The sequence below is a fragment of the Amphiura filiformis genome, chromosome 1 (genome assembly GCF_039555335.1).
Source record: "Amphiura filiformis chromosome 1, Afil_fr2py, whole genome shotgun sequence".
In the NCBI taxonomy this organism is placed as follows: domain Eukaryota; kingdom Metazoa; phylum Echinodermata; class Ophiuroidea; order Amphilepidida; family Amphiuridae; genus Amphiura; species Amphiura filiformis.
Genome location: NC_092628.1, coordinates 92049050 through 92076967, shown reverse-complemented (window position 1 = coordinate 92076967; position 27918 = coordinate 92049050). Strand labels below are relative to the sequence as shown.

The following is a 27918-nucleotide window of genomic DNA, read 5'->3' as shown; positions in this document are numbered from 1 at the left end:
GGGTGGCAAAAAGAATTAGTAAATAAAAAAGGGCGGAAAAATTTGATAAAGCATAAAAAATTGTGAAAAAATGGTACTGTACATCAAAATGTGTTACTTTTAGGGTGCCTTGCGCCTGAAATCTTATTTTTCTTCACTTTTTCAAACAACCGGAAAAAAAATTGGTTCAACCTTTTCGGGCTGTTGAGGAAGGGGCGGCAAAAATGAATTTCTTCAGCCCCCCGGGGTTGGGGCAGCCACGGTACGCCACTGGAGACAAGACTATTTGGCAACCCGAAATGGTGTGACAAGTTGGCAAGCCAAGAGGGGAGGGCAAGAAGTTGGTGATGAGCTGTGATGTTGCCTTTTTTAGGAGGTGTTCTACCGACACAAATATCCAGATCCAGATCCAGAAGTCTTTTAAATAAAATGCTCTGAAGAGGCTTATGAAAACAGTACGAAAGTCTAAAAAAGATTAGAAAAATTAAAAAAAATTATATTAAAATCTGACAAATCCCAGAAATTAAGGAGATCATGGAGATAGGGAAAGAGAAATCATGATATTACATTCTCCAAATCTCTAAATCTAGAATATTTATGTTAATGGGACAACACTGCAATATTGACAACGTTGTGCAATTCACGTGCATGCCATGAAAAATGCATTGAGTGATTTTATTGCCGGGTTTATATTGCATGATTCCAGTTGAAAAGCTGTATAAAACTATTTGGAGGAGACGAAGTTTTAGTGCAGCTGGTGAACTGAATTAGTGTAGTATTTGTCATTTTCTGCTTGACACTGTGACACCAATGATTTTAATGAGGGTAAGCTGTATAAAATAATGTCAGCTGAAGTAAGCTTATAATTTAGCCAAACATTTGCAAACCACAATCCCAGGCAAACCTTATGCCCCCAGCATAATTTCCTGCCGCTGCGGCAAGCGGCAGGGCGTTTCAACCAATGACAAGCCTTGATTGTGTCCGTTTGTCTGCAATGCGCGTGCGCCACGCCGCTCAGCGGCAGGGTAGTATGAAAGTTGAAACCAGCTTTGCCATTGCATTGGTTAACACATAATTTGCTAGCATGCTAATCAGCGAAATTCGCCTAGACCGGGGCCCAAATGTGCAAACACAATGCATATTTACATAGAAATTTGAATTTTTTTCGAGAGCAGGTCGGTGAAGGAAACCTACATAAATATCAATATGTTTTCTATATTTCACTTGACCCAAATATGTGATTTTTTATGGTGATGAGCCAGTCGCACATGGAATTTTAGAGGGATTTTGATAGCAGAACAAAGCTATACCGGAAATGGATGGTATTGGTGCCCTTTTGCATCGGTCACTTGTTCTTCGATTGCGTCATTGTGTTTCCGAGTTCAAGTTGATTTACTAGCGAAAACCTGATCGAATTCCCTCATTTCCTTCCAAAGTTACGGTGAATTTATGTATTTTTTTAAATTGTGATTAGCAATACTGGCGGATGTCTGCGGAACTTTTAAACCAGTGGAAATGATTTGGAAAGGTTTTCCAAGACTGGCAATGTTGTTTCTACGATCCACCAAGCTTGGCCATAAGAAATATTGGTGTTATAAAATTACCGGAAGTAAATTGTTTTCCTTTGTTTATGGTCACGGCCACAATGATTCTCTAAAGTTGCCAAAAACTTTGAAATTTTAATTTTTTAAAAATTAAAAAAAAAAAGAAATTTAAATTTTTTCCAAATTCCAACCTTGAATAACAAGTAATTTAGGGTCTATACAGATTTTTATTTTTACAATGTTGGCAGGTATGGAACTCAGTATCAAATCATAACCGCATAAACAAAGACTGTTATAAGTACAGTGAAGTACTCGTTCTGGCCAAGGACAGTACAGGACTAGAACAAGCTACCCTACCACATCACCACGATACAAGACTCCAAAAATTTCAAGAACCAAGCAACCAACTACCTATACCTGGTCTCATGTACCCATACCTAGTGTATGGGTACATGGTATAACCAGGCATTCAAACAGGCACGGAGAGAGCTGTCAAAGAGTGTATATTTCAAAACATGATAAATTGATAACTACACCAGTTATAAAAATTCCTGTATACCTACCACTTTCAACTTGCATTAAAAGTCCTTATTCCATGTCTGAAAAATATGATCCCCAATTTGTACTCACTTTGTTCAAGAAAGTTTAAATATCCACAGTCAAATTTCAGCTGTATATGTTCAATGTATATACTCCAAAACATAACCCCAAATCATGATTTCCAATTTACACCTCAATACAGCCCAAGGCAGTGCCAGCAATAAAAAAGTCACTGTGTGTCCACAGAGCATTTAATCCATAGCACCCCAATGTGTGCAGAAAGAAATGAAATGGCAACACTTTCTAAATTGCCAACATGTTAACTCGTGATTGGTTAATGCTTGAGTGGAGGGTATTTCAAGACATCATGCCATGCATGTGCAATGATGTGTGCATTCTTGCATCATTACCTGGAACATGTGCATATTATCATCATGATTTGAGGCAAAGTTCTTATTCTCTGGACAAGGTGGTATTGAAGAGTAGGACAGCCAATGCAAGGAATGAGATGGAAAAAAACATCCTATCCTGCATTTGGGAAGAAGCCATCTCCCAATGAGTGTGGTTGGGAGTTGATATGGCATTTGGGAGGCTTGGCCAAGCACATTGTCATAAAGGTCAGAACATGCTATGATAACATCTCTGATCAATTCATGAAAGTTGGACATTTAGGAAGCTGCTGCTGGGAATATTTACATGAAATTGTCATTTTGAAGGAACATACATGTTGAAAATGGATTCTATAAATTCTTCACCATGTGCTGGTCAAGCTTGAGCAAACATGAAATGGTAAGTGAAACATATTTGGGAGAAAATTACAGCTGTACATCGAAGGTGGCATGTTTTGGTAGTCCATTGGGAAAGTGAATTAGTATGATGTTCTGAACATACCAACTACCTAAAGCAACTCCAATAAATAGCATTCCGCATGCGCACAACCATTTCCTGGGAAGGAGCTTACCATATTCCCCCACTTTTTCATGCTATGGTCAAGATGTTATGCTATTGCTATGGTCAAGCTGAGTGTTGTTCCAATATGAGCTGATCAGCATTTTATATCAAGGTCAAGATGCGATACATCTCCCAAATAAAGTGCAATGTCAACTTGTTTCTTGAATCTTCAGGATGCCAGGAACACTAATTAGGAGCACAATGGCAGCAGAAGAAGTCTTTAAGAAACCATCCTCATCATTGCTTAAAAAGAAACCCACCTCGGTGAAAAAGATACTGCAAGATTATCAACAGGTGAGATTATATATGATGTGACACGATCAATCAGATTTAATTTCACTTTATTGAGGCACTGGAGTCAGTGGAGTGTCCAGGTTTTAATCTCTCTTTTGAAAAGTCTATAGGCCTCTATTAATGGCTAAACTATATGACAGAGGTAATTCCATTAGACATCAGTAATAGTGGGAATTTAAGCTGTCCATGTACATAACTGTACCTGAAAATAACAAATTATTTTTTTTATTTTTTTTTTACAAATAAAAGGTTATGGTACAATATTCCTGGATCATTCAGTTCTTAATTTTAAGAATCAAAGTTTTAATCACATTCAGAAATTGCACACTTTAATCTACAACTTGTACAAGTACTAAAAGTTCTATATAAAAAAAAATTCTCATTTAAATTACAGGGAAACAGAAGAGAATATGATGCATTGCTTCATGGTTTACAAGATCCTGATATTGAGGTATTATTTTGAATATGGTTATTCTGGTTTCATTTAATCATCAGGTTTCATTTTAATCAGTGCTCCAGATAACAATTGCTGCAGACTCGAGTGGTACATTGCTGACCAAATACTTTGTGTTTACTGGTAGAGCACCATTCCAGTACCAGGGTGTGTACTGTATCATGTGTGATGTCATTGTTTGTACCCACATAGAGTACCAATGAAGTAGCTGGGCAGCAGTGTACCTCCGGGTGCGGCAGCAATAGGAATCTGCTATTGTACGTAAAAAAATATTAGTGGAATGAATTTTTCTTAGGTCACATTAATCACAACGGCTATATCTGTGTCAATAAGAAAATCATGCAAAACCTAGTGTGTCACATATTTTATCAGGGACACTCGGATCTATAATTGATGAAGGGAAAAAAGTGTTTTTGTCTGATATAGGGGAGATTGGGGTTAGTTGGAACGCGGGGTAAGTTGAAACATTGTTTTTTTTTTCTGACACAAAAAAATAATTTGGTAAAATACTGGCCCCTAGTAATAGGTATTAGTAAGGGTCATCCACCAAATTAGCAACAGCACTGATGCCCCACCAGGGTTGGCTTGAAAGGAATATCTGTTTTTTGACTTACTGACTAATTTTTATACCCCTCAGAAAAGATGTGTTATCTCCATGTTGTTTGAAGATTCAGGGGATTATTTTATGAGTATCATAAGCACTAGTAGTAAGTTCCAGAATAATGTTAAATAAAAGTTTTATTGTATTTCTTATTTTGTGTAATGAACTTTGAAATGTAAAAATATGCATCGGGGTTAGTTGAAACTTTTGAGATGGGGTTAGTTGACACGTGAAAATCGCATAGAAAAATATGGTTAAAATTTGACTTTAAAAAAATTTGTAACATGTTTACCATTTCTTCAATATTGCTTTAACATGGTTAAAAAGCAATAATACAAGCAAAAAGTGCACACAGAAAGTACATTTTATAATATTTTAGGCTTCTCATATTTTGGTCCATGGTGACACTCGTCACCTTGTGTCCAAAGTATTGACCCGCGCTCCCACATATTTATTTATTCATTTTTTCACACTGATTGTATGTTAAAGGGTGCCTTCAAGGGAAGTATAACCCTAACAACACAATAATAATTATTTTGAAATTTTTACAAGCCGTGTTTCAACTAACCCCACCCTATGTTTCAACTTACCCCAGGGGTGGGGTTAGTTGAAACACTTTTTTTTCAAATTTTCAAATTGGATTATATGAATAATCATAAGCAGGTCCAATAAAGTTTAAGGTTGTATTTGTAGCATGTATGTATATGTTTATACTGATGTGGTTAGTGTTTCTTGAAAGTAATCGGTTTGCGTTAAAAAGACGATTTTGTGAAAAATGTTTCAACTAACCCCAATCTCCCCTACTTGTCAATCAATCTGTGTATTTGTGGTTGGTTATCATAAGCGAAGCATATTGTATGGTATGACAGGCCTGTGTAGAGTAATGCTATGCTAGCTAATCATTGACTGTGTAAAATTTGATTGTCAGGGATGTCAGTACTTTTTTTGTCTCGCCTGAACTTTGTTCAGGATGGGACTTAGTAATCACTATTTCTGTCTGTCCGTGTGTGTGGATGGATGTGGGGGTGTGTGTGTGGAATGTGGATGTATGTATGTGTGTCCGTCCGGAGCTGTATCTGGGGAACCGTAAGACTTACGGCGACGCTACTTGGTGGGAGGAAGGGTATCCAAGTTTGCTCCGTAATCGTATGTTTTCGGTGAAAAATATGCAAATTAACATAGCTAATTTGCATAATTTATCAAAAATCAGCGCAAATTGATAGCGGAGTTTGTGGACAGACTATCTCAAGATCCGTCGGGCGATGTAGTAGCGAAACCTGGTGTCAGCTATGATACACATCTGCTGATCACCTGATTAGTTTTTCGGCGAAAAGTATGCGCATTTAGTTGTTAATTAGCATAATTTATGCGGAACGATTCTACAAATATGGTTGGAAATCTGAAGAAATCCGCCTTGTGGAGCTGTATCTGGGGGATTCGTAAGATCCCTAAGCCCTATGATGATGAAGCGTGGTAGGGGTAGTATGACCAGAGGATCTCAATCCGATTCGATTTTCAGCGCAAAATATGGTAATTAAGTACCTAATTTGCATAATTTATGCATAAAATGCAAAAACCTATTTTCTCGGAGACTAGGGTCGTACGTTCTTCAAACTTGGTGGGTGGGTGCATCTTCACCCAAGACAGAAAAAGTTTGTATTGGTTAGTGCGTCAAGGTCACCCAAGGTCATCCAGGGGTCATCTGAGGTCAAATGACTAAAACTGTCGTATGGGCACGATACTTGGTGGGTACGGTCAACATAATGTGGTAGGGGGTAGTATGACCAGAGGATGCACACTAGTACCCCCCCCCATGTGGCCCCTCCCACACACTCGAAGTTGGGGGGGGGGGTCAAAAATTTAATTAAATAATGTTTTTATATTGCGCATTATATATATCAATTTCGGTCATGTAGGCCAAGTTATTAATTAGGCCAAAAAAAGACTTAAGAATGTCTCTCATGTACAAAAGTATAGGAAACTGTACATTTAAAACAACCTTTTTAGGGTGAAGGAAGCATTTTTTCAAAAAATGTCTGAAACGGGGTTTTATGTCAAAAATGTCTCTGCTGGGGTGCTACATCGAGTCAAATGTTCGGAAGATTATTTCGGGGTCATCTGAGGTCACCCAGGGGTCATCTGAGGTCAAATTACTAAAAACTGTTGTATGGGCATGAAACTTGGTGGGTACAATCAACATTTAGAGTAAAATGTTCGGAAGATTATTTCGGGGTCATCCGAGGTCACCCAGGGTCATCTAAGGTCAAATTACTAAAACTGTCGTATGGGCATGAAACTTGGTGGGTACAATCAACATTTAGAGTCAAATGTTAGGAAGATTATTTCGGGTCATCCGAGGTCACCCAGGGGTCAGCTAAGGTCAAACGACTAAAAACTGTCGTATGGGCTTGAAACTTGGTGGGTACAGTCAACATTTAGAGTCAAATGTTCAGAAGATTATTTCGGGTCATCCGAGGTCACCCAGGGGTCATCTGAGGTCAAATTACTAAAACTGTCGTATGGGCATGAAACTTGGTGGGTACAGTCAACATTTAGAGTAAAATGTTAGGAAGATTATTTCGGGGTCATCCGAGGTCACCCAGGGGTCATCTGAGGTCAAATTACTAAAAACTGTTGTATGGGCATGAAACTTGGTGGGTACAGTCAACATTTAGAGTAAAATGTTCGGAAGATTATTTCGGGGTCATCCCAGGTCACCCAGGGGTCATCTGAGGTCAAATTACTAAAAACTGTCGTATGGGCATGAAACTTGGTGGGTACAGTCAACATTTGGAGTAAAATTTTCGGAAGGTTATTTCGGGTTCATCCGAGGTCACCTAAGGGTCATCTGAGGTCAAATTACTAAAACTGTCATATGGGCATGAAACTTGGTGGGTACAGTCAACAGTTAGAGTCAAAGTTTTGGAAGGTAATTTCGGGGCCATCCAAGGTCACACAGGGGTCATCTGAGGTCACATTACTAAAAACTGCCATATGGGCATGAAACTTGGCGGGTACAGTCAACATTTAGAGTCAAAGTTTCAGAAGGTAATTTAGGGTCATCCAAGGTCACCCAGGGGTCATCTGAGGTCAAATTACTAAAAACTGTCGCAGACGGGCATGACACTTAGTGGTTACAGTCAACATTAAGAGTCAAATTTTTGGAAGGGCATTTGGGGTCACCCAGGGGTCATCTGAGGTCAAATTACTAAAACTGTCGTATGGGCATGAAACTTGGTGGGTACAGTCAACATTTAGAGCCAAATTTTTGGAAGGTCATTTTTGGGTCTTCCAAGGTCACCCAGGGGTCATCTGAGGTCAAATTACTTGAAACTGTTATATGGGCATGAAACTTGGTGGGTACAGTCAACATTTAGAGCCATGTTTTTGGAAAGTCATTTCGGGTCATCCAAGGTCACTCAGGGGTCATCTGAGGTCACATTACTAAAAACTGTCGTATGGGCATGACACTAAGTGGTCACTGTCAACATTAAGAGTCAAAATTTTGGAAGGCCATTTCAGGGTCACCCAGGGGTCATCTGAGGTCAAATTACTAAAACTGTTGTATGGGCATGAAACTTGGTGGGTACAGTCAACATTTAGAGCCAATTTTTGGAAGGTCATTTTGGGATCATCAAAGGTCATCCATGGGCATGACACTTGGTGGTTACAGTCAACATTTAAAGTCCAATTTTGTAAGGTCATTTCAGGGACATCTGAGGTCACCCATGGGTAGAGTCTGTGGTCAAATTTCTAAAACTGTCACAGGGGCATGAAACTTGGTGGGTACAGTCATCATTTAGAGCCAAATTTTTGGACAGTCATTGCAAGGTCATCTGAGGTCACTCAGAGGTCATCTGAAGTCAAATGACTAAAAACTGTTGTATGGGCATGACATGTACAATTTTTGGAAGGTCATTTTGGGGTCAGTAGGGGTCATCTGAGGTCAAATTAGTAAAAATTGTCGGATGGGCATGAGACTTGGTGGGTAGGCCTACAGTCACCATCAGCCAGGTAATTGTGCCCAGCCGAGACCCACCAAAATTTAGGGATCAAAGGTCAAATTCCAATATTGGTCCAATCAAGCTCAAATTGAACAGGCAAATCGCCATGGGTTGTTGCAGGTTCATTTACTTCTACCAAAAGTAATCGTAAAAGCAGGCGATCGCGAAAGCAGGCGAGACTCGTGGTTCGAGAACCGCCTTGTCTTTAAGTTACTATAATCATCCTCATTCTATTTCTATTTAATTTGCTTGTGTCTTGTCCTATAATCGTCTCTGAAACTGTTAATTAGTTTTGTGAAATGTTTTTCTCTTGAATCTGTAGGTCTCTACTCTTCTTTTATGGTTGAAGGACTTGAAGAAATGTACCTCACTAATAACTAAGGAGTTTGAACCATTGATCAGAGCTATTCTGGTAAGTGAAGCACCGAGTTGTCACTTTTCAGTGTCATTTCGCCTGGATTCAGGTTTTTGTTAATCCAAATTCCCTTATTTTCACTTTCTTTTAATTTCATCTGTTTGGATTTGTGAATTTGTTGTTTCAAATACATAATGCCTTTTTCAGCTTTCACATATGTTGTTTTAATGACTCGGAGGAGCATCACTGATAGGCAACATGATGTCCATTGCTTGTGTGTGTGGATTTACTCATAGGACGTGGTTTGTATATAATCAAATAAATGGAGGACGAGGTTACAAATGTTGTTTCCATTACTATATTATCACATGTACTTGATGCAGGAAATACAGCATGCCTAAAATAGTTGTTTTTCCCATTTAATTTTGCCAATGCAGCAAGTGAAGTGGTGTAACTATGACAGTAAGGTGGTCAAAGCTTATCAAGAGGTTTTGGAGACTTTAGTATCAGCACACACAGTATACCTAACCCACATATTAGCAGCATTGACACAAAGTCTGGTACCAGAACAACTAATCATTACAGGTAATGTGTTATAATTGATTAAAAAAATGAACAAGTTTTCCATGATTTAACACAAGCTTAAAAACTTGATGTAACTTTGGGGCTCTGAAAAATGAAAAGAAGGCCGGGTACATTGATAATGACAACCTATGTGAATGATATATACCTAAGGTGTAAAACATAGTTTGCTTGCATATCTGATCAACCTAAGTTTTGAATTGCTTGATTTGGAAAAAGTAGAAACATATTTGCCATTTCAGTTTGTCAGCAATAGCCCATAATTGTGTTATTTGTGTTTTAAACACATAATGCAAACATCAATGTACTTTGAATCGCAGTAGAGTTTGCAGGGCGCATAGCAAAATTAACTGGAGGTACAGTACACTATCGCCAAATTTACAGCTTGTTAATTGAAAGACAGCCTAGGCTAATAGAAATTGGCACTCCATTCGTGTTGGTTGTTGTTGTTGACTAAATAATAAGTGTCCATAAACATGTATAATATATGCCCGGCACTTTGGCAGGGGTGATTCTTTGTTGCATTATTTGATCTATTTGTGACCTCTTCTCATAATTTACCCCATTGACATCTCACATTTGCCATAGTCACGACGAGTCGTGTGCAAATATAAGCTTTCAGCTTTATCACATCTGTACACGTTGATGCAAGTTTGTGAATTAAGTAAAGTAGGCTCTACCGAGTAAAAAAACTTGGAAGTATGACTATTATGATCTCCTTAAATTTGCCTCTGTATTTTGCAAACTAAAACAAGAATACTGCTTAACTTGTAATTTGATAATAAATACGACTATGAGAGTAGGCCCTAGGCCCATTTTAGTATAGACGCCAAGGCAAATTGCTATCGCAAAAGTCACCGGCGCTTGCAAAATTTATGAATGAACGGCAAACAATGGTGTCCCGATTTACTACACTCGTCATGCACATCGCCATCGTGGGCCATGTAATTTGCATGCTTGTGGGTCGACCTGGCTGATAATCCTGGGCGTTTGCAGGCCAAATGTGGCAACACCCAAAATTTACGGTCTACCTGGCAGAAACTGATTTACGATGACTTATGTGGTCTATCTGGTGGCGATGCACTTTTTGGGTCAACCTGGGATTTTTTTCTCCCAGCTTGACCCAAAACGCTACACTATCCCTCCATGAACGACACACAAACATGGCAGAGTTGGTACTCTTTGGTTCTACTTCATTGCACTTATCTGTGCATCAAAAAAATAAATCTACGGTTCTTTGCTATATTATCTGTACAGCTTCTATGGATGTGTCAAATCCTGGAGAGGAAAGGGAACATGAAGTGAAGCAGAAGAAAAAATTTATTGCCGTTCACAAGACGCTTAAAATGTTACTACATATTGCACCTGTGTAAGTGATTTCTGTCATTTCAGTAAGTAATGATGTCAACGTACAAATGAAGAGGATCTTTGTTTTCTAAAGTTTATCTTAAAACATAACTCATATGGAGTGGATTTTAGAATGTATTATCATGATGATATAAGACAGTAAACATAATTGTACTACAAGTAGTCTGATGCATTTACTTAAAACTAACCACCTGCAGGCTGCATCATAGAAGTAAGAGCTATCAGTGAGTGTGCTTTGGAGATGCTTGAACCCAAGACCTCTGTGTTGCTGGACAGGAATTGCCAAGTCTGATGAGGTTGCAACTTGACTGTGGTTGGAATTATTTGTATCAACTGTGTACAAAGAAAGTATCTAGTCTCCTTGTACTTTGTTTCCAAATGTAACATGAGATTAATGTTCAAATTTTACATGTTTTTGTGCACAGGACTCCACAGTATTTAATAGTAGCATTAGGAGAGAGCTTCCCATGGACTGGACATTCTGCATGTATATTAGTAAGTTTGTTTGTCTTGTTTATTCTTGCCTCTCCTTCTGTGATTATATTTTAAACACCACACATAGCTGTGTTAGGTGATAACAAAAACATTCGAAATACCCAAAGGACCCAGATATTGCTTTTTTTTTTTTTTTTTTTTTTGTTTTATGTATGTAATTAAAAACAGCCAAAATGGATTGATTTGACATAAATTTTTCAAAGAAACTTGTAAAAATATGTTTGCAAAAGAGTTAGATTTTTCAAGCTCTGTGATTTTTTAGGGTCATTTAGCTTCTTCTAGGAAAAATTGCAACCGATCCCTCTACCGTAGTACAAGGTTATTTACCATATCTGAAACTTTGTTTTAAATCTTGTTCCAGGATGGATATATCAAGAATTTACTTGAAATAGCAAATTATCTTCCAGAGCTTAGAGCCAAGATCTTGGAACTAATCCTGCACAGAATGACTGAACTAGATGTAAGTTGAATTTGTTGTATTATCGTTTTGTAAAAATTTCTATTATGTAATGAATACAAAAGTATATCAATGAATCTTGTGTGGATCAAGCAGTAACAAGGAGGATTGCGCCTCCTGATAATTTTCATCACCTTGAATCTCATTGTGGAAACTCCAGCAGCCTGATTTTTGCTGAACCATGAAATGGTATCAGCCTATATGAGTGTATGTTACTTGCTTACTTACTTGCTTACTTACTTGCTTACATACTTACTTACTTTCTTACTTACTTACCAACCATTTGGTCTGAAATGGACATATCTTTAAATGCCACGAAGGTATGAACCCCCCAAGTGGTGTCAAATAAAAGAGAAGTAAATAATATAATAAAAATATTTCCTAAAATCAGAGGTCATCCAAGGGGTCACAGGGGTCAAAAAAGGTCATTTTAACCAAAAATGCTGCACTCGAGCTGAAATTAATATGCAATGATCCTTATGACATTCTAAATATTTTAATATTCACTTAAGGTCATAAGGGGTCGTAAAGGGGTCAAATGTCAAGTTGTCAAAAATGCTCCAATTGAGTGATATTTAAATGCAATGATCTTTATGACATTCTAAACATGTTAAAAATATTCCAATATTCATTAAGATCATTTTAATAGGGGTCATAAAGGGGTCATTCCGGGTCAAAGGTCAAGTTTTCAAAAATGCTCCAATTGAGCTGATATTTATATAAAATGATCTTTATGACATTCTAAACATGTTTAAAATATTTTAATATTCATTTAAGGGCATTAAGGGGTTATAAAGGAGTGATATATACATATACCACAATATACTGCCAAATCCCCATGGTTCAGCTATGGTGCGGTAACTGCTCTAGTTATGAATGGTTTTGCTTATTCCTATCACATCAATTCTTCACCTGATCCTCAATATATACATTGAAAATGGATACTTTCATCACGGCAGTCGGGGGGAGGGGGAGAAACTGGAATGTAAACAAGTTGTCTCTATCACAGGCATCGCTGAGAATAGAGGAAACACAACACCAGATTGAACCAATTTGCAGACTGCAATTATTTTGTGTTATCAGCGTAAAGTACAAAGCTAAGTTATCAGCAATTATTGTCCTTGCAAATATGTCGAGGACATATACAAGCTGTATCAAAATGATTGGTGCCCATCAGTTTTTCGTTGATAATGGGTGAATCTGACACATCAAAATTCAATAGATCAAAATGATTTTGTAGATTAATTGTATAACAAGTCATAAACTATACATTCTGGACATTTTGAGAGTTGCATTTGGAAGAGGCAGACTTTCCAATAAACATAAAAATTATGGGTACCAATCATTTTGATACAGCTAATAGCGTAATTACTTGTCTATTTTGCTGCACGCTTCACTCATGAGATGCATGACAAATTTCAAACCCATTGACTTTATCGTGGGGTTTCTCATTACAGTATTCATGATTTAGTATATTTTGTCTCCTTTCTTTGAATGTCAACAGGTTAATGCTCCTAAGCAAGAGATAATAGAATCGGCCCAGACTACAACACAAGAAACTAGTGATGGGCAAGATGAAGAACACATGCAGTTTGACATGGTGAGTAATTGCCAAATCAAAAGCAGACAGCAAAGTTTCAAAACTATGTTACAGAATGTGCTGCATGAATTCAAAAGTTGTACATATTTCCAATTGATTTACCAAGAACATAATGTATTCGTATAACATTGAGTTTGATAGATCGAAATATTATAGTGATGTGTGGCTGTCAGTGAGTATTTGTTAACTTTGTCTATCTGGAACGCTGCACCTGGAGCTTAATTGCCTGAAATGTGCTCCAGAAAGCCCAGGGTGGGGGCTAAAGCCCTCCAATCCTCCCACCAGTATTGTTTATTCAAAAAGCGCAAGCAGTGATGTCCCGGAAAGTGGACCAATATGCCGTTCGTATCATCTGAATTGTTTCATTTCTGAAAATATGTTGTAATTTGTGATGTGTAATAATGCACACCAAGGACTAGCACAAATCCTTGTAATGCCAATTATTATTTCAATGGGCTTTTGCTGATAAATGCCTGAAGTTCATTATTTTGTCCCCATGTCTGAAAATCCAATATGGCAGATTTCCCATAGCAAGCATAATATAAATCTAATCTCTTTGATTATACATCATTTTACTTTACTCAATTACAGGAGGGCGTTGAAGAGTCCGATGGCAGCAACTCTAAACCTACTGATAAAGAGGATCAGGCAGAGAGAATTACACATGAAGTAGCTTTGAAATTGGACCAAATCATGTGTACAGTTATGGAGTATCTACACACTGTGTGTTTTGTAAATGGTGAGGCTATGAGATGTTTTTTGTAACTTTTGTTTAAAAATCACACATGAAGTATAATAGTAGCATAACAGGGGCATGTTGTGATTCTAGCATCCTCTTTTTAGACATCCTATTGTTCGGTAGTTATCCATAAAAAAGCTTATGTACAAAATATCACTTGATTCGGTTATTGAATTTGTGAGTTATGCGTAATTGCAAATCTGTTGAAATAATTTGACAGGTCCAGAAAATATAAATTAAACAATATCTTTGTCAAGTAAGTAAGGTTATCCACATAAACATTACATACATCATAGTATGAGGTGTCTTATGGATAAAAATCTTTTTGGGAGTAAGCAGGGGGATGATGCTGTGGGTCACGAAGCGTCACATTAAATGTGAAACCAATCATGTGCACAGTTATTATGTATACACTGCGTGTTATGGAATGGTGAGGCAACATTACTCAATTTTTTTACTCTAAATATGTGGTGCAAGTTAGATATAGATTGTTTCAGCTGATAAATATAGATATCGCTTGCATGCATATCTTGGAGAACAGGATGGAAAATGCTTTTGATGCTACATCAGGCCATAAATACAAATTGTACGATTTCACATATTTATTTTATTTCTGAATATTTCCCACTCAGGTGAATTTCAATTGGAAGAGGCCAAGGTACTACACAGACACATGCTGCTTGTATTTGAAAAGGTGCTATTGCGAACCCATGGTTCCAGTCATGTACAGTTCTTATTCTATTACTTCTGCAGTTTTAGACAGGTGAGTAGGTGGCACTGGTATTACATATGGACCTGTTCCACTGAGCTATTCTGTTAATCCACACCTTCTCTGTGGAAAATCTTGGAATGGTAATTTGCCAGCCGCATAGCGAAATTATCCGGAGATACACTATTTACCTTCTGTGAGCACCACGCAAACATGGCAGAGTCTGTACTCTCTGGTTCTACCTCATTGGTTATTTCAGACTCAACGTTTTTGGTTATAATAGTGTAAAATCCAAGAGAAATTCCAATTGAACAATTAGTATGTTAAAAAAAAAAAATGGTAGCAATTTCTAGCTGGATTGAACCTATGGTGCAACTGATTATAATCTTTCACAGAGAGTGCAGATTTTATATGGAATAGTCCACACTATTTAATTTATTCAGTCTTATGTCAGCAAAGATGGAATTGAAATAAAATGTTTACCTTGAGGAGGTGCAAAATCTCCTAAACTTGGAGGAGGAATAAAATCTTAAGGTTTAGGTCATAAGACTGCTGTGTCTGTATTTGGTTGGGATCTGATTTATCACAGACCTGATTACGTGTACGGCACAAAAAGTAATTCTAGCTCAGGAAACTATATTCTGACTGACTCGTAACCACATCGGGCAGATTGTTTCTGTGGCTGACACTTTGTGTTTGATCCAATGAGCTATTCTGCAAGGTTGTTTGATTTAAATCACACCGATGATTTAAATCACTTGATATTTTTTTAAATCACTGATTTAAATAAACTTTTTATTTTTTACAAGTTTTGATCAATGTAAGTTCATTTCTTTTTCAAATCGACTGTTTTACTTCATTCCGAATGTTTCTACAACTTTTGGATACAATTAAAATACCTCTATGATATCACTTCATCTATTACTGAAAATTCATCTTCAAGGTGCAGAATTCAACAGGTTTTTTCCAATGATTTTTCCAATTTTTTTCTTTGAACTTTTCACATGTAAAAATATGTTTTGATTTTTTTTTTTAATACCTGGTAGGATTGTGCATATGACTAGCATTCATATAAAAAAAACCTGATTTTTTTTTTTTAAATCAAACAAATTATCAACCCTGCTATTCTGTTTTAAATCCACACCCTCTCTGTGGAAGATCTTGGAATGTCAACCAAATTGTGGCACAACCTGTTACGGCAGAACAACAGTGCTATATATACACTTTGAAAAGTAGTTTGCCAGCCGCATAGCGAAATAATCCGGAGGAACACTACTTGCCCTCCATGAGCGACACACAAACATGACAGAGCCAGTGCTCTTTGGTTTTACCTCATTGGGTATTTTAGACTCAACGTTTTAGTCATAATTCAGTGAAGGTTTGATTTGTGTGGGACAAATAGCAATGTTGTAGTTGAGACTGGCCTATCCGAGAGTGTAAATTTCCAATTGAACAATTTTTATACGGAATGTAAAACAATTTGCAGCTGAATGGGTAACAATTTGCAGTTGAATTTAACCTTTACTGGAATAGAGGAAGGATTGTTATCTCTCACAGAGTGTGCATATATGGAATAGCCCAATATATTTAATCCATTCAGTCTAATGTCAGCAAAGATGGAATTAAAATAAAAAATTTGGAGGAGGAATAAAACTGTGTCTGTATTTGGTTGGGATCTGATTTACCACAGACCTGATTACGTGTACGGCACAAAAATTAAAATAAGCCTTAGAAACTCTTATCTGACTGACTCGTAACCACATCAGGCAGTTTCTTTCTGTGGCTAACAAATTTAAAGGACTATTAATAGTCAGAGAATTTTTTACTTAGTGAGTTTATAATAATTATAATGACAACGAAAACAACGATGAAAAATATGACTACATTACGACAACTTAATTTTCAAATTACCCTCCTTTGGTTAAGGGAGGTTCCAATTGCATCACTACATAAAGTTAATTTATCTAAAAGCATTAAAATGTGTCTGAAATCAACTCTTAATTTACTCTCATTTCCCTACATATATTGCAGGCAATTGTTGATGCATTTTTAGAGCATTTATGGAAGAAGTTTGTAAACCCTAACACTCCAGCTGTAATACGCCAGGTGGCATCGTCATACATAGCTAGTTTTATTGCTAGGGCAGATTTTATTCCAATAAGGTAGGTTTTGAAGATAACATTCTCTTTATATCCAGTTAGTCATTTTTCTAATGTCATGGACAAATTGTTTATTTTCTTGGAAAGATATACTGAAATTTCCACAAGAACTTGCACATTTTCTACAATTAACATAAAGGAGAAACTTATAAAAACTAATGTTATCAGTTCCCTTTACTAAGTAGTACCCAATATAATTTTATTTGCATACACTTGTATTGCAAACATCTTCTTTAAATTTACATTATCATTTTAGAACTGCAATAGCTGTGACACTGTGCCACAATTTTGCATCAAATTGTCAATTTACTCTATTGAAATGACCTTGGGATCTAGGGTGCCAATTAGGTGATTATGGTCTTAAATTAAACATGAATCGAGGGTTGGTCAGTGTCAATGATCCCTTTCACCTTTGAAAAAGCACCCGATTCTGTTTTATTTTTGATGCATTTTCAAACTATCTTGACTCACCATTTGGTACTAATCTGACTGTTACTAACTTATTGAATATTGGCATAATTGAGTGATTTTCTATTGGGTTCTTAACTTGTTTTCAGTACGGTAACAGCATGTTTAGACTTAATGGTCAGCTGGATCCACAGTTACATAGACAACCAAGAAAGTGTGTTGCAGCAGTGTCAAGCTGATGTATCTCTACATTTACCTTTCTACTCATTATGTCAGGTAAGACTCGGCATGTTGTGACTTAGACACTGTATGATGTGAATTGGTAAACTTTAGTAAAGCTTTACAATGCAATTATTAGAATGATTTATTTTCTTGTTTATTGTGTCTGTATTTGGTTGGAGTTTTGATTCACCACAAACCTGACTATGTGTACGGCACAAAAAGTAAAATAAGTTGAAGAACCTTTATTCTGACTGACGCATACTATATCAGGCAGACTGTTTCTATAGCTTAGATAATAGATATTTGACTTGCTATTAAAATGACTAAACTGTTAGCAAAGCATCTTAATTTACAGTTTTTGTCAAAGAAGAATGGCACAGCTTAAACACAGAAGTGGGGTTCTGATTGGCTGATTCAATCGTCTGACAATCATAACAATAGATGCGGTAATCTAATTGGCCGATTACGCATCAAAACATTGGTCAGCACAAAGTTCTGTGTATGTCGCTCATTAACAGGGCACTCATCAATCTGAGCAAAGGACTGTTGTTCTTCTCTGAAACCGAGTGTATTCATCAACCCTCCTCAAATAAAGGGCTGTCAGTTTGCCTTCTGACATCGCTAATAAATAAACCACAAAGTGTAATGTAGACATGTGGTTGGCATTTTAACCCAGTTAGTGAGAAGTGACCATCCTACGTTACATCAAGTAATATCTTGATCACATTCGGAATATTAATTGAACTAATCTTGTGGTTTATTATTTTTTCCCTTTTTATCCCACAGGCTATTTTGTATGTGTTTGTATTCCGACATAGACAACTCATAGAAGATAACAAAGGTCTAAGATATGTAATGGGTCTGAATTTTGAACGCATAGTAACATGTCGTTTGAACCCACTCAGAGTGTGTCTGCCATCTGTGGTTAATGTGTTTGCAACTCTAGCCAGGTAAGCAAAGTTGTGTGTGTATGCATGTACAAACGGGAGAGAGCTATAATATACAAATGCTTGTAAAGAAGAACATCACATAATTTATCAGGGACAACTCCTGTTGCTTTTCTACATTCATTCTTCAATGTCAAGACTTAAAACATATTTAAAATTTAAAGGGAATAAACCCAAAACCAAAGTTGCAAAAACTGGCAAAAACATGATAATATTACAAAACCAAAAAAATGAGCAGGTCAGAAACAATGTTTATGCACATAGATTATACAGAAAGGAAATTAGATTACAAACTGTTTGTGGCAAAAACTAGCAAAATTATGATGCTATGGTGCCTGCATAGAGCCAACAATATAATACAGAATGAGTATGGGAATGGATAAAAACCTAAGCAAAACACTAACTTACCGAGAGTAGAGATATAAAATATGTGTGATGGTGACGGAAATATGAATAATAAGACAATGATCAATATGGAACAAAAACAGAGAAAAAAGCAGTGCGAAAAGGAATGAGGGTGTAAAAAGGCAGAAACCTAAAGTGAGGGTAGAAATAACTTAAGTTAGAGCCTGCGCTGAAAAAACGAGAGGCACTAGCGTACCGATGTGCTATGAAGAGCAAATCAGTTGGCCTATAGTTACGATTCAGCGTTGATATCATGAGGTTTTAAGGTGTGGAGTTTGGCTATCCAGTGTTTTCGTGTTTATGGATAATGTTTTCACGGTGGTTATGGATAGTCTCGATGCCCATGATGGAAACTTTGGAGATGGAATGACTGGGTGAGTTGAACTTGAAATGATGGACATAGGGAAGTTTCTTTTTATTGAGTCTGATCAGATTTGGTGCCAGTGAAGTGGGTGTACAATTTGTTGGTGGTCTTGTCAACGTATTGGAGTTTGCAGTTGTTGTAAGACTTGCAGTGAATCTTTGATGGGGACTTATGGGGAAGAACAGAACTTGTGAACTTGGTGGCTTCTGTCATGAATGGGCATACTGAACATCCCTTGGCAGCGCATTTCGTGCTGCCTGTGGTTTCTTTGTCATGGATGGGACATAATTTGGATGAGAGAGTTAGGTCCAGTAAGTTGCGTGGGTGGCGGAATGCCAAGATAGGGGGATGGAATGACCTGTTTCAATCTTTCATTACCGTCTAATATGTGGAGATGATGGAACAGATGTTGTTAAATGCAGGATTATAGGTGGTGATTAGTGGAACACAGCCCATTTTTTTAAAGGTTTGTATGTGAGGAGCGATTTGCGGTCATGTTGTTTGACCTTCTCGATTTGTCTATAGATTATATTACGGTCATAGGCGTGTTTGAGGAGGTTGGATTTCAAGTTGTTGAGGTGATGTTTTACCTCTTCTGTCTTTGAACAGATGCGATGGACCCTCAGGGCCATAGTGGATTCCAGTGAATGTGTGTGGAGGGTGGCATGATGTGGAAAGGAGATGAGTGTCTAACAAGTTTTCGTCAAAAGAAAAATAAATGTATTGTGTCTGTATTTGGTTGGGATCTGATTTACCACAGACCTGATTACGTGTACGGCACAAAAAGTAAAATAAGCCTTAGAAACTCTTATCTGACTGACAATTAACCACATCAGGTAGTTTCTTTCTGTGGCTGACAGATATTTATGTTTTTGTTCCACAATTTACAAAAAAAACATGAAACTTTTAACAGAATCACAGCAGGTTTTTTCCTGTAGTATTCCAAAACAAATTGGCTGAAAATAAACTAAATATATAAAGACGTTATAATGATTTGTAACTCCCTATATAAAATTAATCATTTAACATTTTCAACAATTTTCCTGCTAAAACTTTAAAAAAAATATTTTATGGAGAAGTAATTAAACAATCACTTTTGGCATTAAAAATGTTAAGATTATCAGTGTTGCGAGTCTTCAGGAAATTTCCTGATTTCAGGAAATTTTACTCGGCTGATCCTGTACAAATGTACGGGCAAAGTACATATTCAGGAAATTTGTTGCCCTTTCAGGATTTTTTGACAACACTGACTGGCATCTCTGGATTATGAGAGTAAATTTCATACTTACCTATTAAAGCCCCAACTGGTTTGGGATGAGTTCAGAATTGGAAATTGTAATTTAACTGGAATGAGTCAATAGCAAATGCAACTTAGCAGAAAAACTCCAACGTTATTTAAACCACAGTGTCAAATATAGTTCAATTTCAACCTTGCCAGCTGTAAATTGTTCAATTCCAACCAATTGTAAAATTCTGTAACACTCAAACGTGTAAATTTTAGGCTCATTGTTAAATGTTTACTGAGCGTCATCGTCGCTTGATCAGTTAAAGGCTTTCTTGGTGTAGACATTATTGCTGGTTCCTGATATCATCAATATCAGAAACACTGTGATCTGAAAGTTATTAAATATAACCGAGTTATGATTTATATGTAGGCTTATAGGCCATTAGAGAGCAAAGGAAGAAAAAAAAGGAAAGAAAGCCTTTCTTCTTACCACTCAAGTTCTCATCACAACGTAGCAGGTTAAATGGACCTGTCTGGGGGTGTCATTGTCGACAACCTCCTCCTCTGCCTCCTCACCGTGTGGAGGTATCTCAGATATTGGCTTGTGTTCAATATCATGGCCCGTAATGGTGATATTACTGCTCGATGTCTCTTGAACTTCTTTAGCTGCACCATGTCGTTTGTCACCACCAAGCTCAATGGGACTGTCATCAGCATCTGAAAAAAATAAAGCGTAAACAGATATTAATGGAAGTTTAACACTTTTTTAAGTAGGTTTTTTGATGATGATGATGATGATGATTTTTTTTGCATAAAAAAATTCAATAAATAAATTAATTAAATTTAAACAAAAAGAAGAAAAAAGTTCCAAGGCCTTTATCAAACAAAATGTACAGCTTTAAAGGTAAAAAAATATTTTTAAGGCCTAATAAAAAACACTAAAACTGAGGATTGACATCTTACCACTCATGTCATTGTAAATGACACTTTCCTTTGTCACCATGTGTCCACGTATCAAATACTGGACATTTGGCTGTCATCTTTCAACGCTTACGTAGTGTGTAGAACTTGCTGATATCATCAAAGAAGCAGTGACATATGTTGTTACTCTTCTTTCAAAATTTCCAATCAAAGTTACTGCCATTTTATTGAAGTGCAGTTTTGCATGTCTTCATGATCCTTCCATTGTATTTGTGTGGACTTTGAGTATCTCTCCAGTTGCGCAATTACGATAGATTTTCTTGTATTGCCGCTTATGATGTACATTTTCTATGGCACGTGCAGTTCTATTATTGCACTGCAAAGCATACACCTTTCAGCTGCAGTGCTATCAAATAGTAAACTTCGAAGAAATGTTGGATGTGTACACATACCTTAGTAATGGCAGGGGACTCTCTTCTTTAAACATACCTTGCAGAATTCCATCATCATGCTCCATGCACTTATGTTCATACATACCTAAATTGCTTATTTTACTGTATCCACCCCATCCATCACTTGGAATTTGGACCCAGGGGACACATGGCATGTATGATCTTTAACAGGGTGTTGGCTTTTCTGTTTTCAACAGGGTATAGTATTATATGCCTGATACTCGCTCCATAAGACCAACAACCCAAACTTTAATACCTGCGTGAGGGTTACCCTGGTGATTTTCTGCCAAACATGCTCTCATCCACCTCAATTTCGCCGCTTAATTTCAACTCTGCTTCAATGACATATGGCCAAACATATTCCAGGAATATGTCTCTGATCATTGAGGTCCAGTTTACTGCTGTGTTTTCGTAGTCCACATTGATGTACATCGTACATTTCTACAACAAGGGACCATCTAAATACTGTTTTATGAAGTTGAAAATGTCTTGAAAAGGTAACTTAAATCCTTGCAAAAAATGGATGCCTTCTCAGAGAACGTGAAATTCATGTTCTTTCACTTTTTTGTGTCCTTTACTGCGACATCTGCATACATGCCCATTGAGTTTGCTCGAATTCTTCTTAATCTTGCACGGTCTGCCACATTTCTTACAGATGACTGAAGATCAGAAAAGCAAAGTAAAAAGTGTGCCATCATCAAAGAATAAAAATCAAAAGGATTGTTCCAATTCTGAAACTCCATTTGAGATAAGATTGGCGTTCTATTGCTGAACTATCCGCCACCTTCTTTCCCTTTCCAGGCTTTCTGTCCGCCATACTACCTTTCAAAATTCTTCTATATACATATTTCCTGTGTTGATTTCTGTTGTTTCAAGTCAGAATGATGTCCAAATTTTACTTACATGCTACATTACATTACCTTTTTGCCGCCAATGCCATATTTGCCAAATTTGTGATGTTTTATGTAAATTTTGCAACATGAAAAATATTTAATGTTCAAACTAGGGTGAATCTGAAAAAAAATGAAATAGATTTTTTAATGGGCTACCCTCTCACTTGGTACATTATGATTTTAAAAAAACATCGCATGAAAAAAATTACACATTTTGAACAAATTTAGAGGTCCCTACTGAGCATTTTAATTTTGCACATAAAGTCAATGCTGATTTTTAACTATTTTCAACAAAGTACTAGAAAGTAATACTTATCTGAAATATTTCCTTAAAAATTTGTGTCATCATCACATCCAATTTTGGCCATTCGTGTTGAAATTTCTTGAACAGAACTATCTCCGGGGCCTAGTATGGTAGTAATGACGGATTCAAGCATTATTTCCAGTATGTGATGGCGACATGCAAACCATAGCAGGTCTTTATAGAAGCATGCACCGTTACGGATTCCAGTGTTCGACGCCGTGGTGTCAAAGCACATGGCCTTTATGTCTTTGGTGATGTTCCATGATTTACATTCATCATGGACAGCATTTGCTGTGTTACATCCAGTCCCAGCGTCTAGTTTCGGGACAACCCCTAATGTATACTCACCACGCCCCCCTTTCAGATCTGTAAACATACTGTCTTGGCCTTCCATCCAAGTACTCATACCTGTGATAAAAAATATGCCAAGCATACAAGTTGTAATGTCTGCCTGCCTCAAATAAAATAAAAAACATTCTTCAAATGCAATTCTGCACTGCTGTCTCTGCACCAATTCATGAGATCAGCCCATTCCAGTACGATGACTGGGTTTAAACCATTAATATAGGCGAAAGCGCAAATCAAAATCCAATCAAAGTGTTGGATATTTGAAGTCCAAAATAACCTCCTCACACGGGCAGGCCAGTAAGTAGCTGGACCAATTATATCTTGTATATCAACCCATAAATAAAATATCTTGCTGTTACCACTAGGACTAGCCATGATTGAATTCTAAAAAAGCTCAAAAGTGATGTGAAAAGTGACGAAATTATACTAGATTCCAACGTTGTTAAAGCAATAACTAAATTAATTCAACAACTAAATACTGTTTTATAAAGTTGAAAATGTCTTAAAAAGGTAACTTGAATCCTCCAAAATATAAATGCCTTCTCAGAGAACGTGAAAATTCATGTTCTTTCACTTTTTTGTGTCCTTTACTGCGACGTCTCTCATATACATGCCCGTTGAATTGCTTGAATTCTTCTTAATCTTGCACGGTCTGCCACATTTCTTGCAGATGACTGAAGATGCAAGAAGTCTATGGTTCATCAACCATAGAATCAAAGTAAAAAGTGTGCCATCATCAAAGAATAAAAATCAGAAGGATTGCCCCAATCCGAAACTCTGTTAAAAATAAGATTCTATTGCAGAACCATCCACCACCATGACAATTCTTTCCCGTCTTTACCTTTCCATGCTTTCTGTCCGCCATACTGCCTTTCAAAATTCTTTATATCCATATTTCCTGTGTTGATTTCTGAAGTTTCAAGTCCGAATGATGTTCAAATTTGACTCACATTCTACATTACATTGCCTTTTTGCTGCCAATGCCATATTTGCCAAATTTGTGATGTTTTATGCAAATTTCGCAACATGCAAGATATTTAATGTTCAAACACATATACTCACCATGCCCCCTTTCAGATCTGTGAACATACTGTCTTGGCCTTCCATCCAAGTACTCATATCTGCGATTAAAAATGTGCCATGCACACATGTTGTAATGTCTGCCTGATTCAAATAAAGTAAAAAAAGATTCTTCAAGTGCAATTCTGCGCTGCCGTCTCTGCACCAATTCATGAGATCAGCCCATTCCAGTACAATGACTGGGTTTAAACCATTAATATAGGCCAAAGCGCAAATCAAAATCCAATCAAAGTGTAAGTAGCTGGACCGATTATATCTTGTCTATCTTACTGGCTCAGTCCATAAATGGAATATATGATGTTGCCATTATCACTGATTATCCCTCCTTTATTTGACAGGAGTTGCCAGTTACATTTTTTTTGCCATATGAAAATTTCTGTTGCCTGTTGTCATTTCTGATTTTATCATTCAACTTTTCTTCCTCAGGAATTACCAAGTAGCATTTTGCTACACCATCCTGGAGAGGAATGCCAGATCAATGCTACCTGTTATCATCACAAATCCAAATGGGGAAGGGTCAAAGGTTAAACATCAAAACCCACTAGATTCTTTCTTTCCATTTGATCCTTATTTACTACCAAGGTAAGTTGATATTAGAGTCATCAAATCAAAATTGATGCAACTGCAGGTGTGTCTGTATTTGGTTGGGATCTGATTTACTACAGACCTGATTACGTGTACGGCACAAAAAGTAACATAAGCCTTAGAAACTCTTATCTGACTGACAATTAACCACGTCAGGCAGTTCCTTTCTGTGGCTGACAGATAATTATTTTGTTTGATTTTTATCAAATTTCAGGGACTATTTTTGTTCAATTTATTCCCTATAAGGGCCTAACCATATCAACTTATAAAATTTGATATCAGCAATGGCTCATGTGATTAATCTGGTAAACTTGGCTGAAGTTTTTGTGATGGCGGTGGATGATCAGTTGAAATTCATAAACCCCTGTGGAAGACATGACCATAAGCTTCCACACGGTGAATTTAAAATGGAGTTAACTGAATGGGTAATTCCATTTGAAATATACACCCCCTGTGTGGGAGATTTAAGTCTTGTTTTCTATAGGGGGTTTATAAACTTCAACTGGAATAGCCCATTGAACATCTACAATGACTTACAAAAATGAATATGAGCATTTTATATGCAGGAGTGGCAGGTTCAAATTAGAATTTATTAATATTAACAACTAGAGAATGACAGCATTTGTTGTGGTTGCTGCAACTTCAACTTGAAGTTGATTAAGTAAAAGCTCTATATAATTGTGCAATTAATGAGTATATGGTGCAATAAGATTCAGATACATTTCCCCTAGTTACAGTGTGATCGATCGCTTAACAGGTCCGAACTTGAATATATTCTTGCCCCAGATTCTTGGTAGCGCTCCTAAACTTGAATCTTGGCACAGATTCTTTGGCTCACTGGCTGGCTCAAAGCATCATAGGGTCACTGAACTTTGGACAGACATACACATTACAAAGTACTCCAAACTAGTATATGGATGTGTTTTTATCCCTTCATTGTCACAGATCAGGCAAACTGATTGAAAGCTTGTATAGGAATTGGGAAGGCTGTAAAGAAGATGACCAAACAGAAACTGAGGTAGGTATATTAATGTAGTATAAATATAATATGTGGAATCTTTGATCAGAATTTTGAGCTTTCACAGGGTAATATATTTGGTAGACAGTTTTACATTCTTCTCACCTACAGATTGGTAGTAAAGTCACTGCATGTTTAGGTTACGTAGCTGTGAAACAAATTTGCCATTCTTGGAGTCACAGAATAATAAGTGTGCTTGCAAAAGCAGGAAAATCAAAATGCTGTCATGTATTGAGAGGAACTTCAGATGCATCAGTAATTGAAGATGTACCGGGCAATAATGTGTCTGTATTTGGTTGGGAGCTGATAAACCACAGCCCTGACTATGTGTACGGCACAGAAATAAACTTGGCATAGGCGTTATGAAGTCACTGTGATCCATAATGGGCATATTGATAATTAGCCTTAGCCATACAAATTTCAAACAAATCAACAATCAAAATAATTCTTATCAATCAGATTATGCATTTACACAACAAAGTGTAGTTTCATTTTTTTGTACCTAATTAAAGAAAAATTGTTGATTTTTGCAGGAAGAAGATGATGAATTTGTGCAATATGAGACTCTTGATAAAGACTTGCCTATGGGTATCACACCAACCAGTCTTGCATGTGTGTCACCAGGATTTAGAACTCCATCATCATATGAAATATAACATGGAAGATAACCATGTGAAAGTAAGCTTCTCTGAAACGCTCTATGAGCAACCGGTTTGTCACACAAATAGTGCATTATGTGGTGTACAAATTGATGTCGGAAGAGCATTTCATCAAAAGGATGGACGGGATACAGGCATTGAATTATGCCATGCATAGAGGGGATGTCGTGGATGGACCAGATAGTGGTACAGAAGTATGTGATGCACAGACATGATGTCATGGTCAGTAAGGGTCAGAGTAAAGGACAGGTAACACTATGTGATGGCAATATTAAAAAACGCAATTGAGAGAAATGTGTAGACAAAGAAGTAAATTGAAATTATGTTATAAAGGGTTCTATGTAGTATTCTTTAACACTTGAAAACGTTCCTGCAATCTTATTGGTTCTTACCCGTGTGATATGACCCGATAACACATGGGTCAGCGCATGTGCATCAAGGCGATACACATACTCGCTATTTGAACCAATCAGAGGCGCATAGCAACAACGGGTCTGATCGATTTTAAGCCCTAGGTAATTCCTTGTAGAATTTAATTTGATTAAAATTTGTAATAGGGCCTACTTATAATAATTTTATTTGAATTAAAGTGTTTAAGAATGAGAATAAGGGTATTGTTTTTAGCCGCTGTCGTGCATCTTATCGTTTCATATAACACGGGCGACATCATTATATTTGGTGTAAAACTTATAATAATGACGTCACCCGTGTTATATGAGAGGATAGATGCACTCCAGCAGCTAAAAACAATACCTTTATTCTCTAACTACAGTAGTAATTAACAATTAGTCCAATTAGCATCCGGGTACTAATAAAGAGTTACTCATTCAATAATTCTGTATTGAAATGAATAGTAAGAATATCCATGCAATTAGTACAGCAGACACAATAAGGTGGTGCTGTACAATGTGGGTAATATCTTTTGAATTTTCTGTTTTTTACCCAGACTGAATACTAACCTCCTATTGTGTATGCCATACTTCAAAGGGCTAATTGGCATTTTTGGATTTTTCAAATCAATATAATTTTTGAATTTACAGATTATACACTTTTTCATTGTTACAGGAAAAAGAGAAGTAACCCTCAAAGTTATTGTGGAACAAAGGTTAAAAGGTCAAAATCATTGAAAGTCGGATATGTAGCTGGCTGATTAAATTCTGTTCCTTATCTTCACTCGATGTCAATGCTACAAATTCAAGCAATGTTGTAACATTTGCTGAGGAGGATGCTCTCAATTTTGTTTTCAAAATTCATAT

At 36.9% G+C, this 27918-nt stretch overlaps 1 protein-coding gene across 1 annotated transcript; it reads left to right on the top strand.

Annotated features, from left to right (window-relative positions):
- Positions 1-608: 608 nt before the first annotated feature.
- On the top strand, positions 609-27918 carry LOC140157633 (RNA polymerase I-specific transcription initiation factor RRN3-like). Its single transcript, XM_072180875.1, has 17 exons — positions 609-804; positions 3188-3308; positions 3703-3759; positions 8690-8779; positions 9160-9307; positions 10562-10673; positions 11098-11167; positions 11529-11627; positions 13129-13224; positions 13816-13963; positions 14596-14726; positions 16704-16834; positions 17389-17515; positions 18248-18411; positions 24827-24982; positions 25931-26003; positions 26537-27918. The coding sequence occupies exons 2-17, from the start codon at positions 3189-3191 to the stop codon at positions 26657-26659; spliced, it is 1845 nt and encodes a 614-aa protein (XP_072036976.1). The 5' UTR covers positions 609-804; position 3188; the 3' UTR covers positions 26660-27918.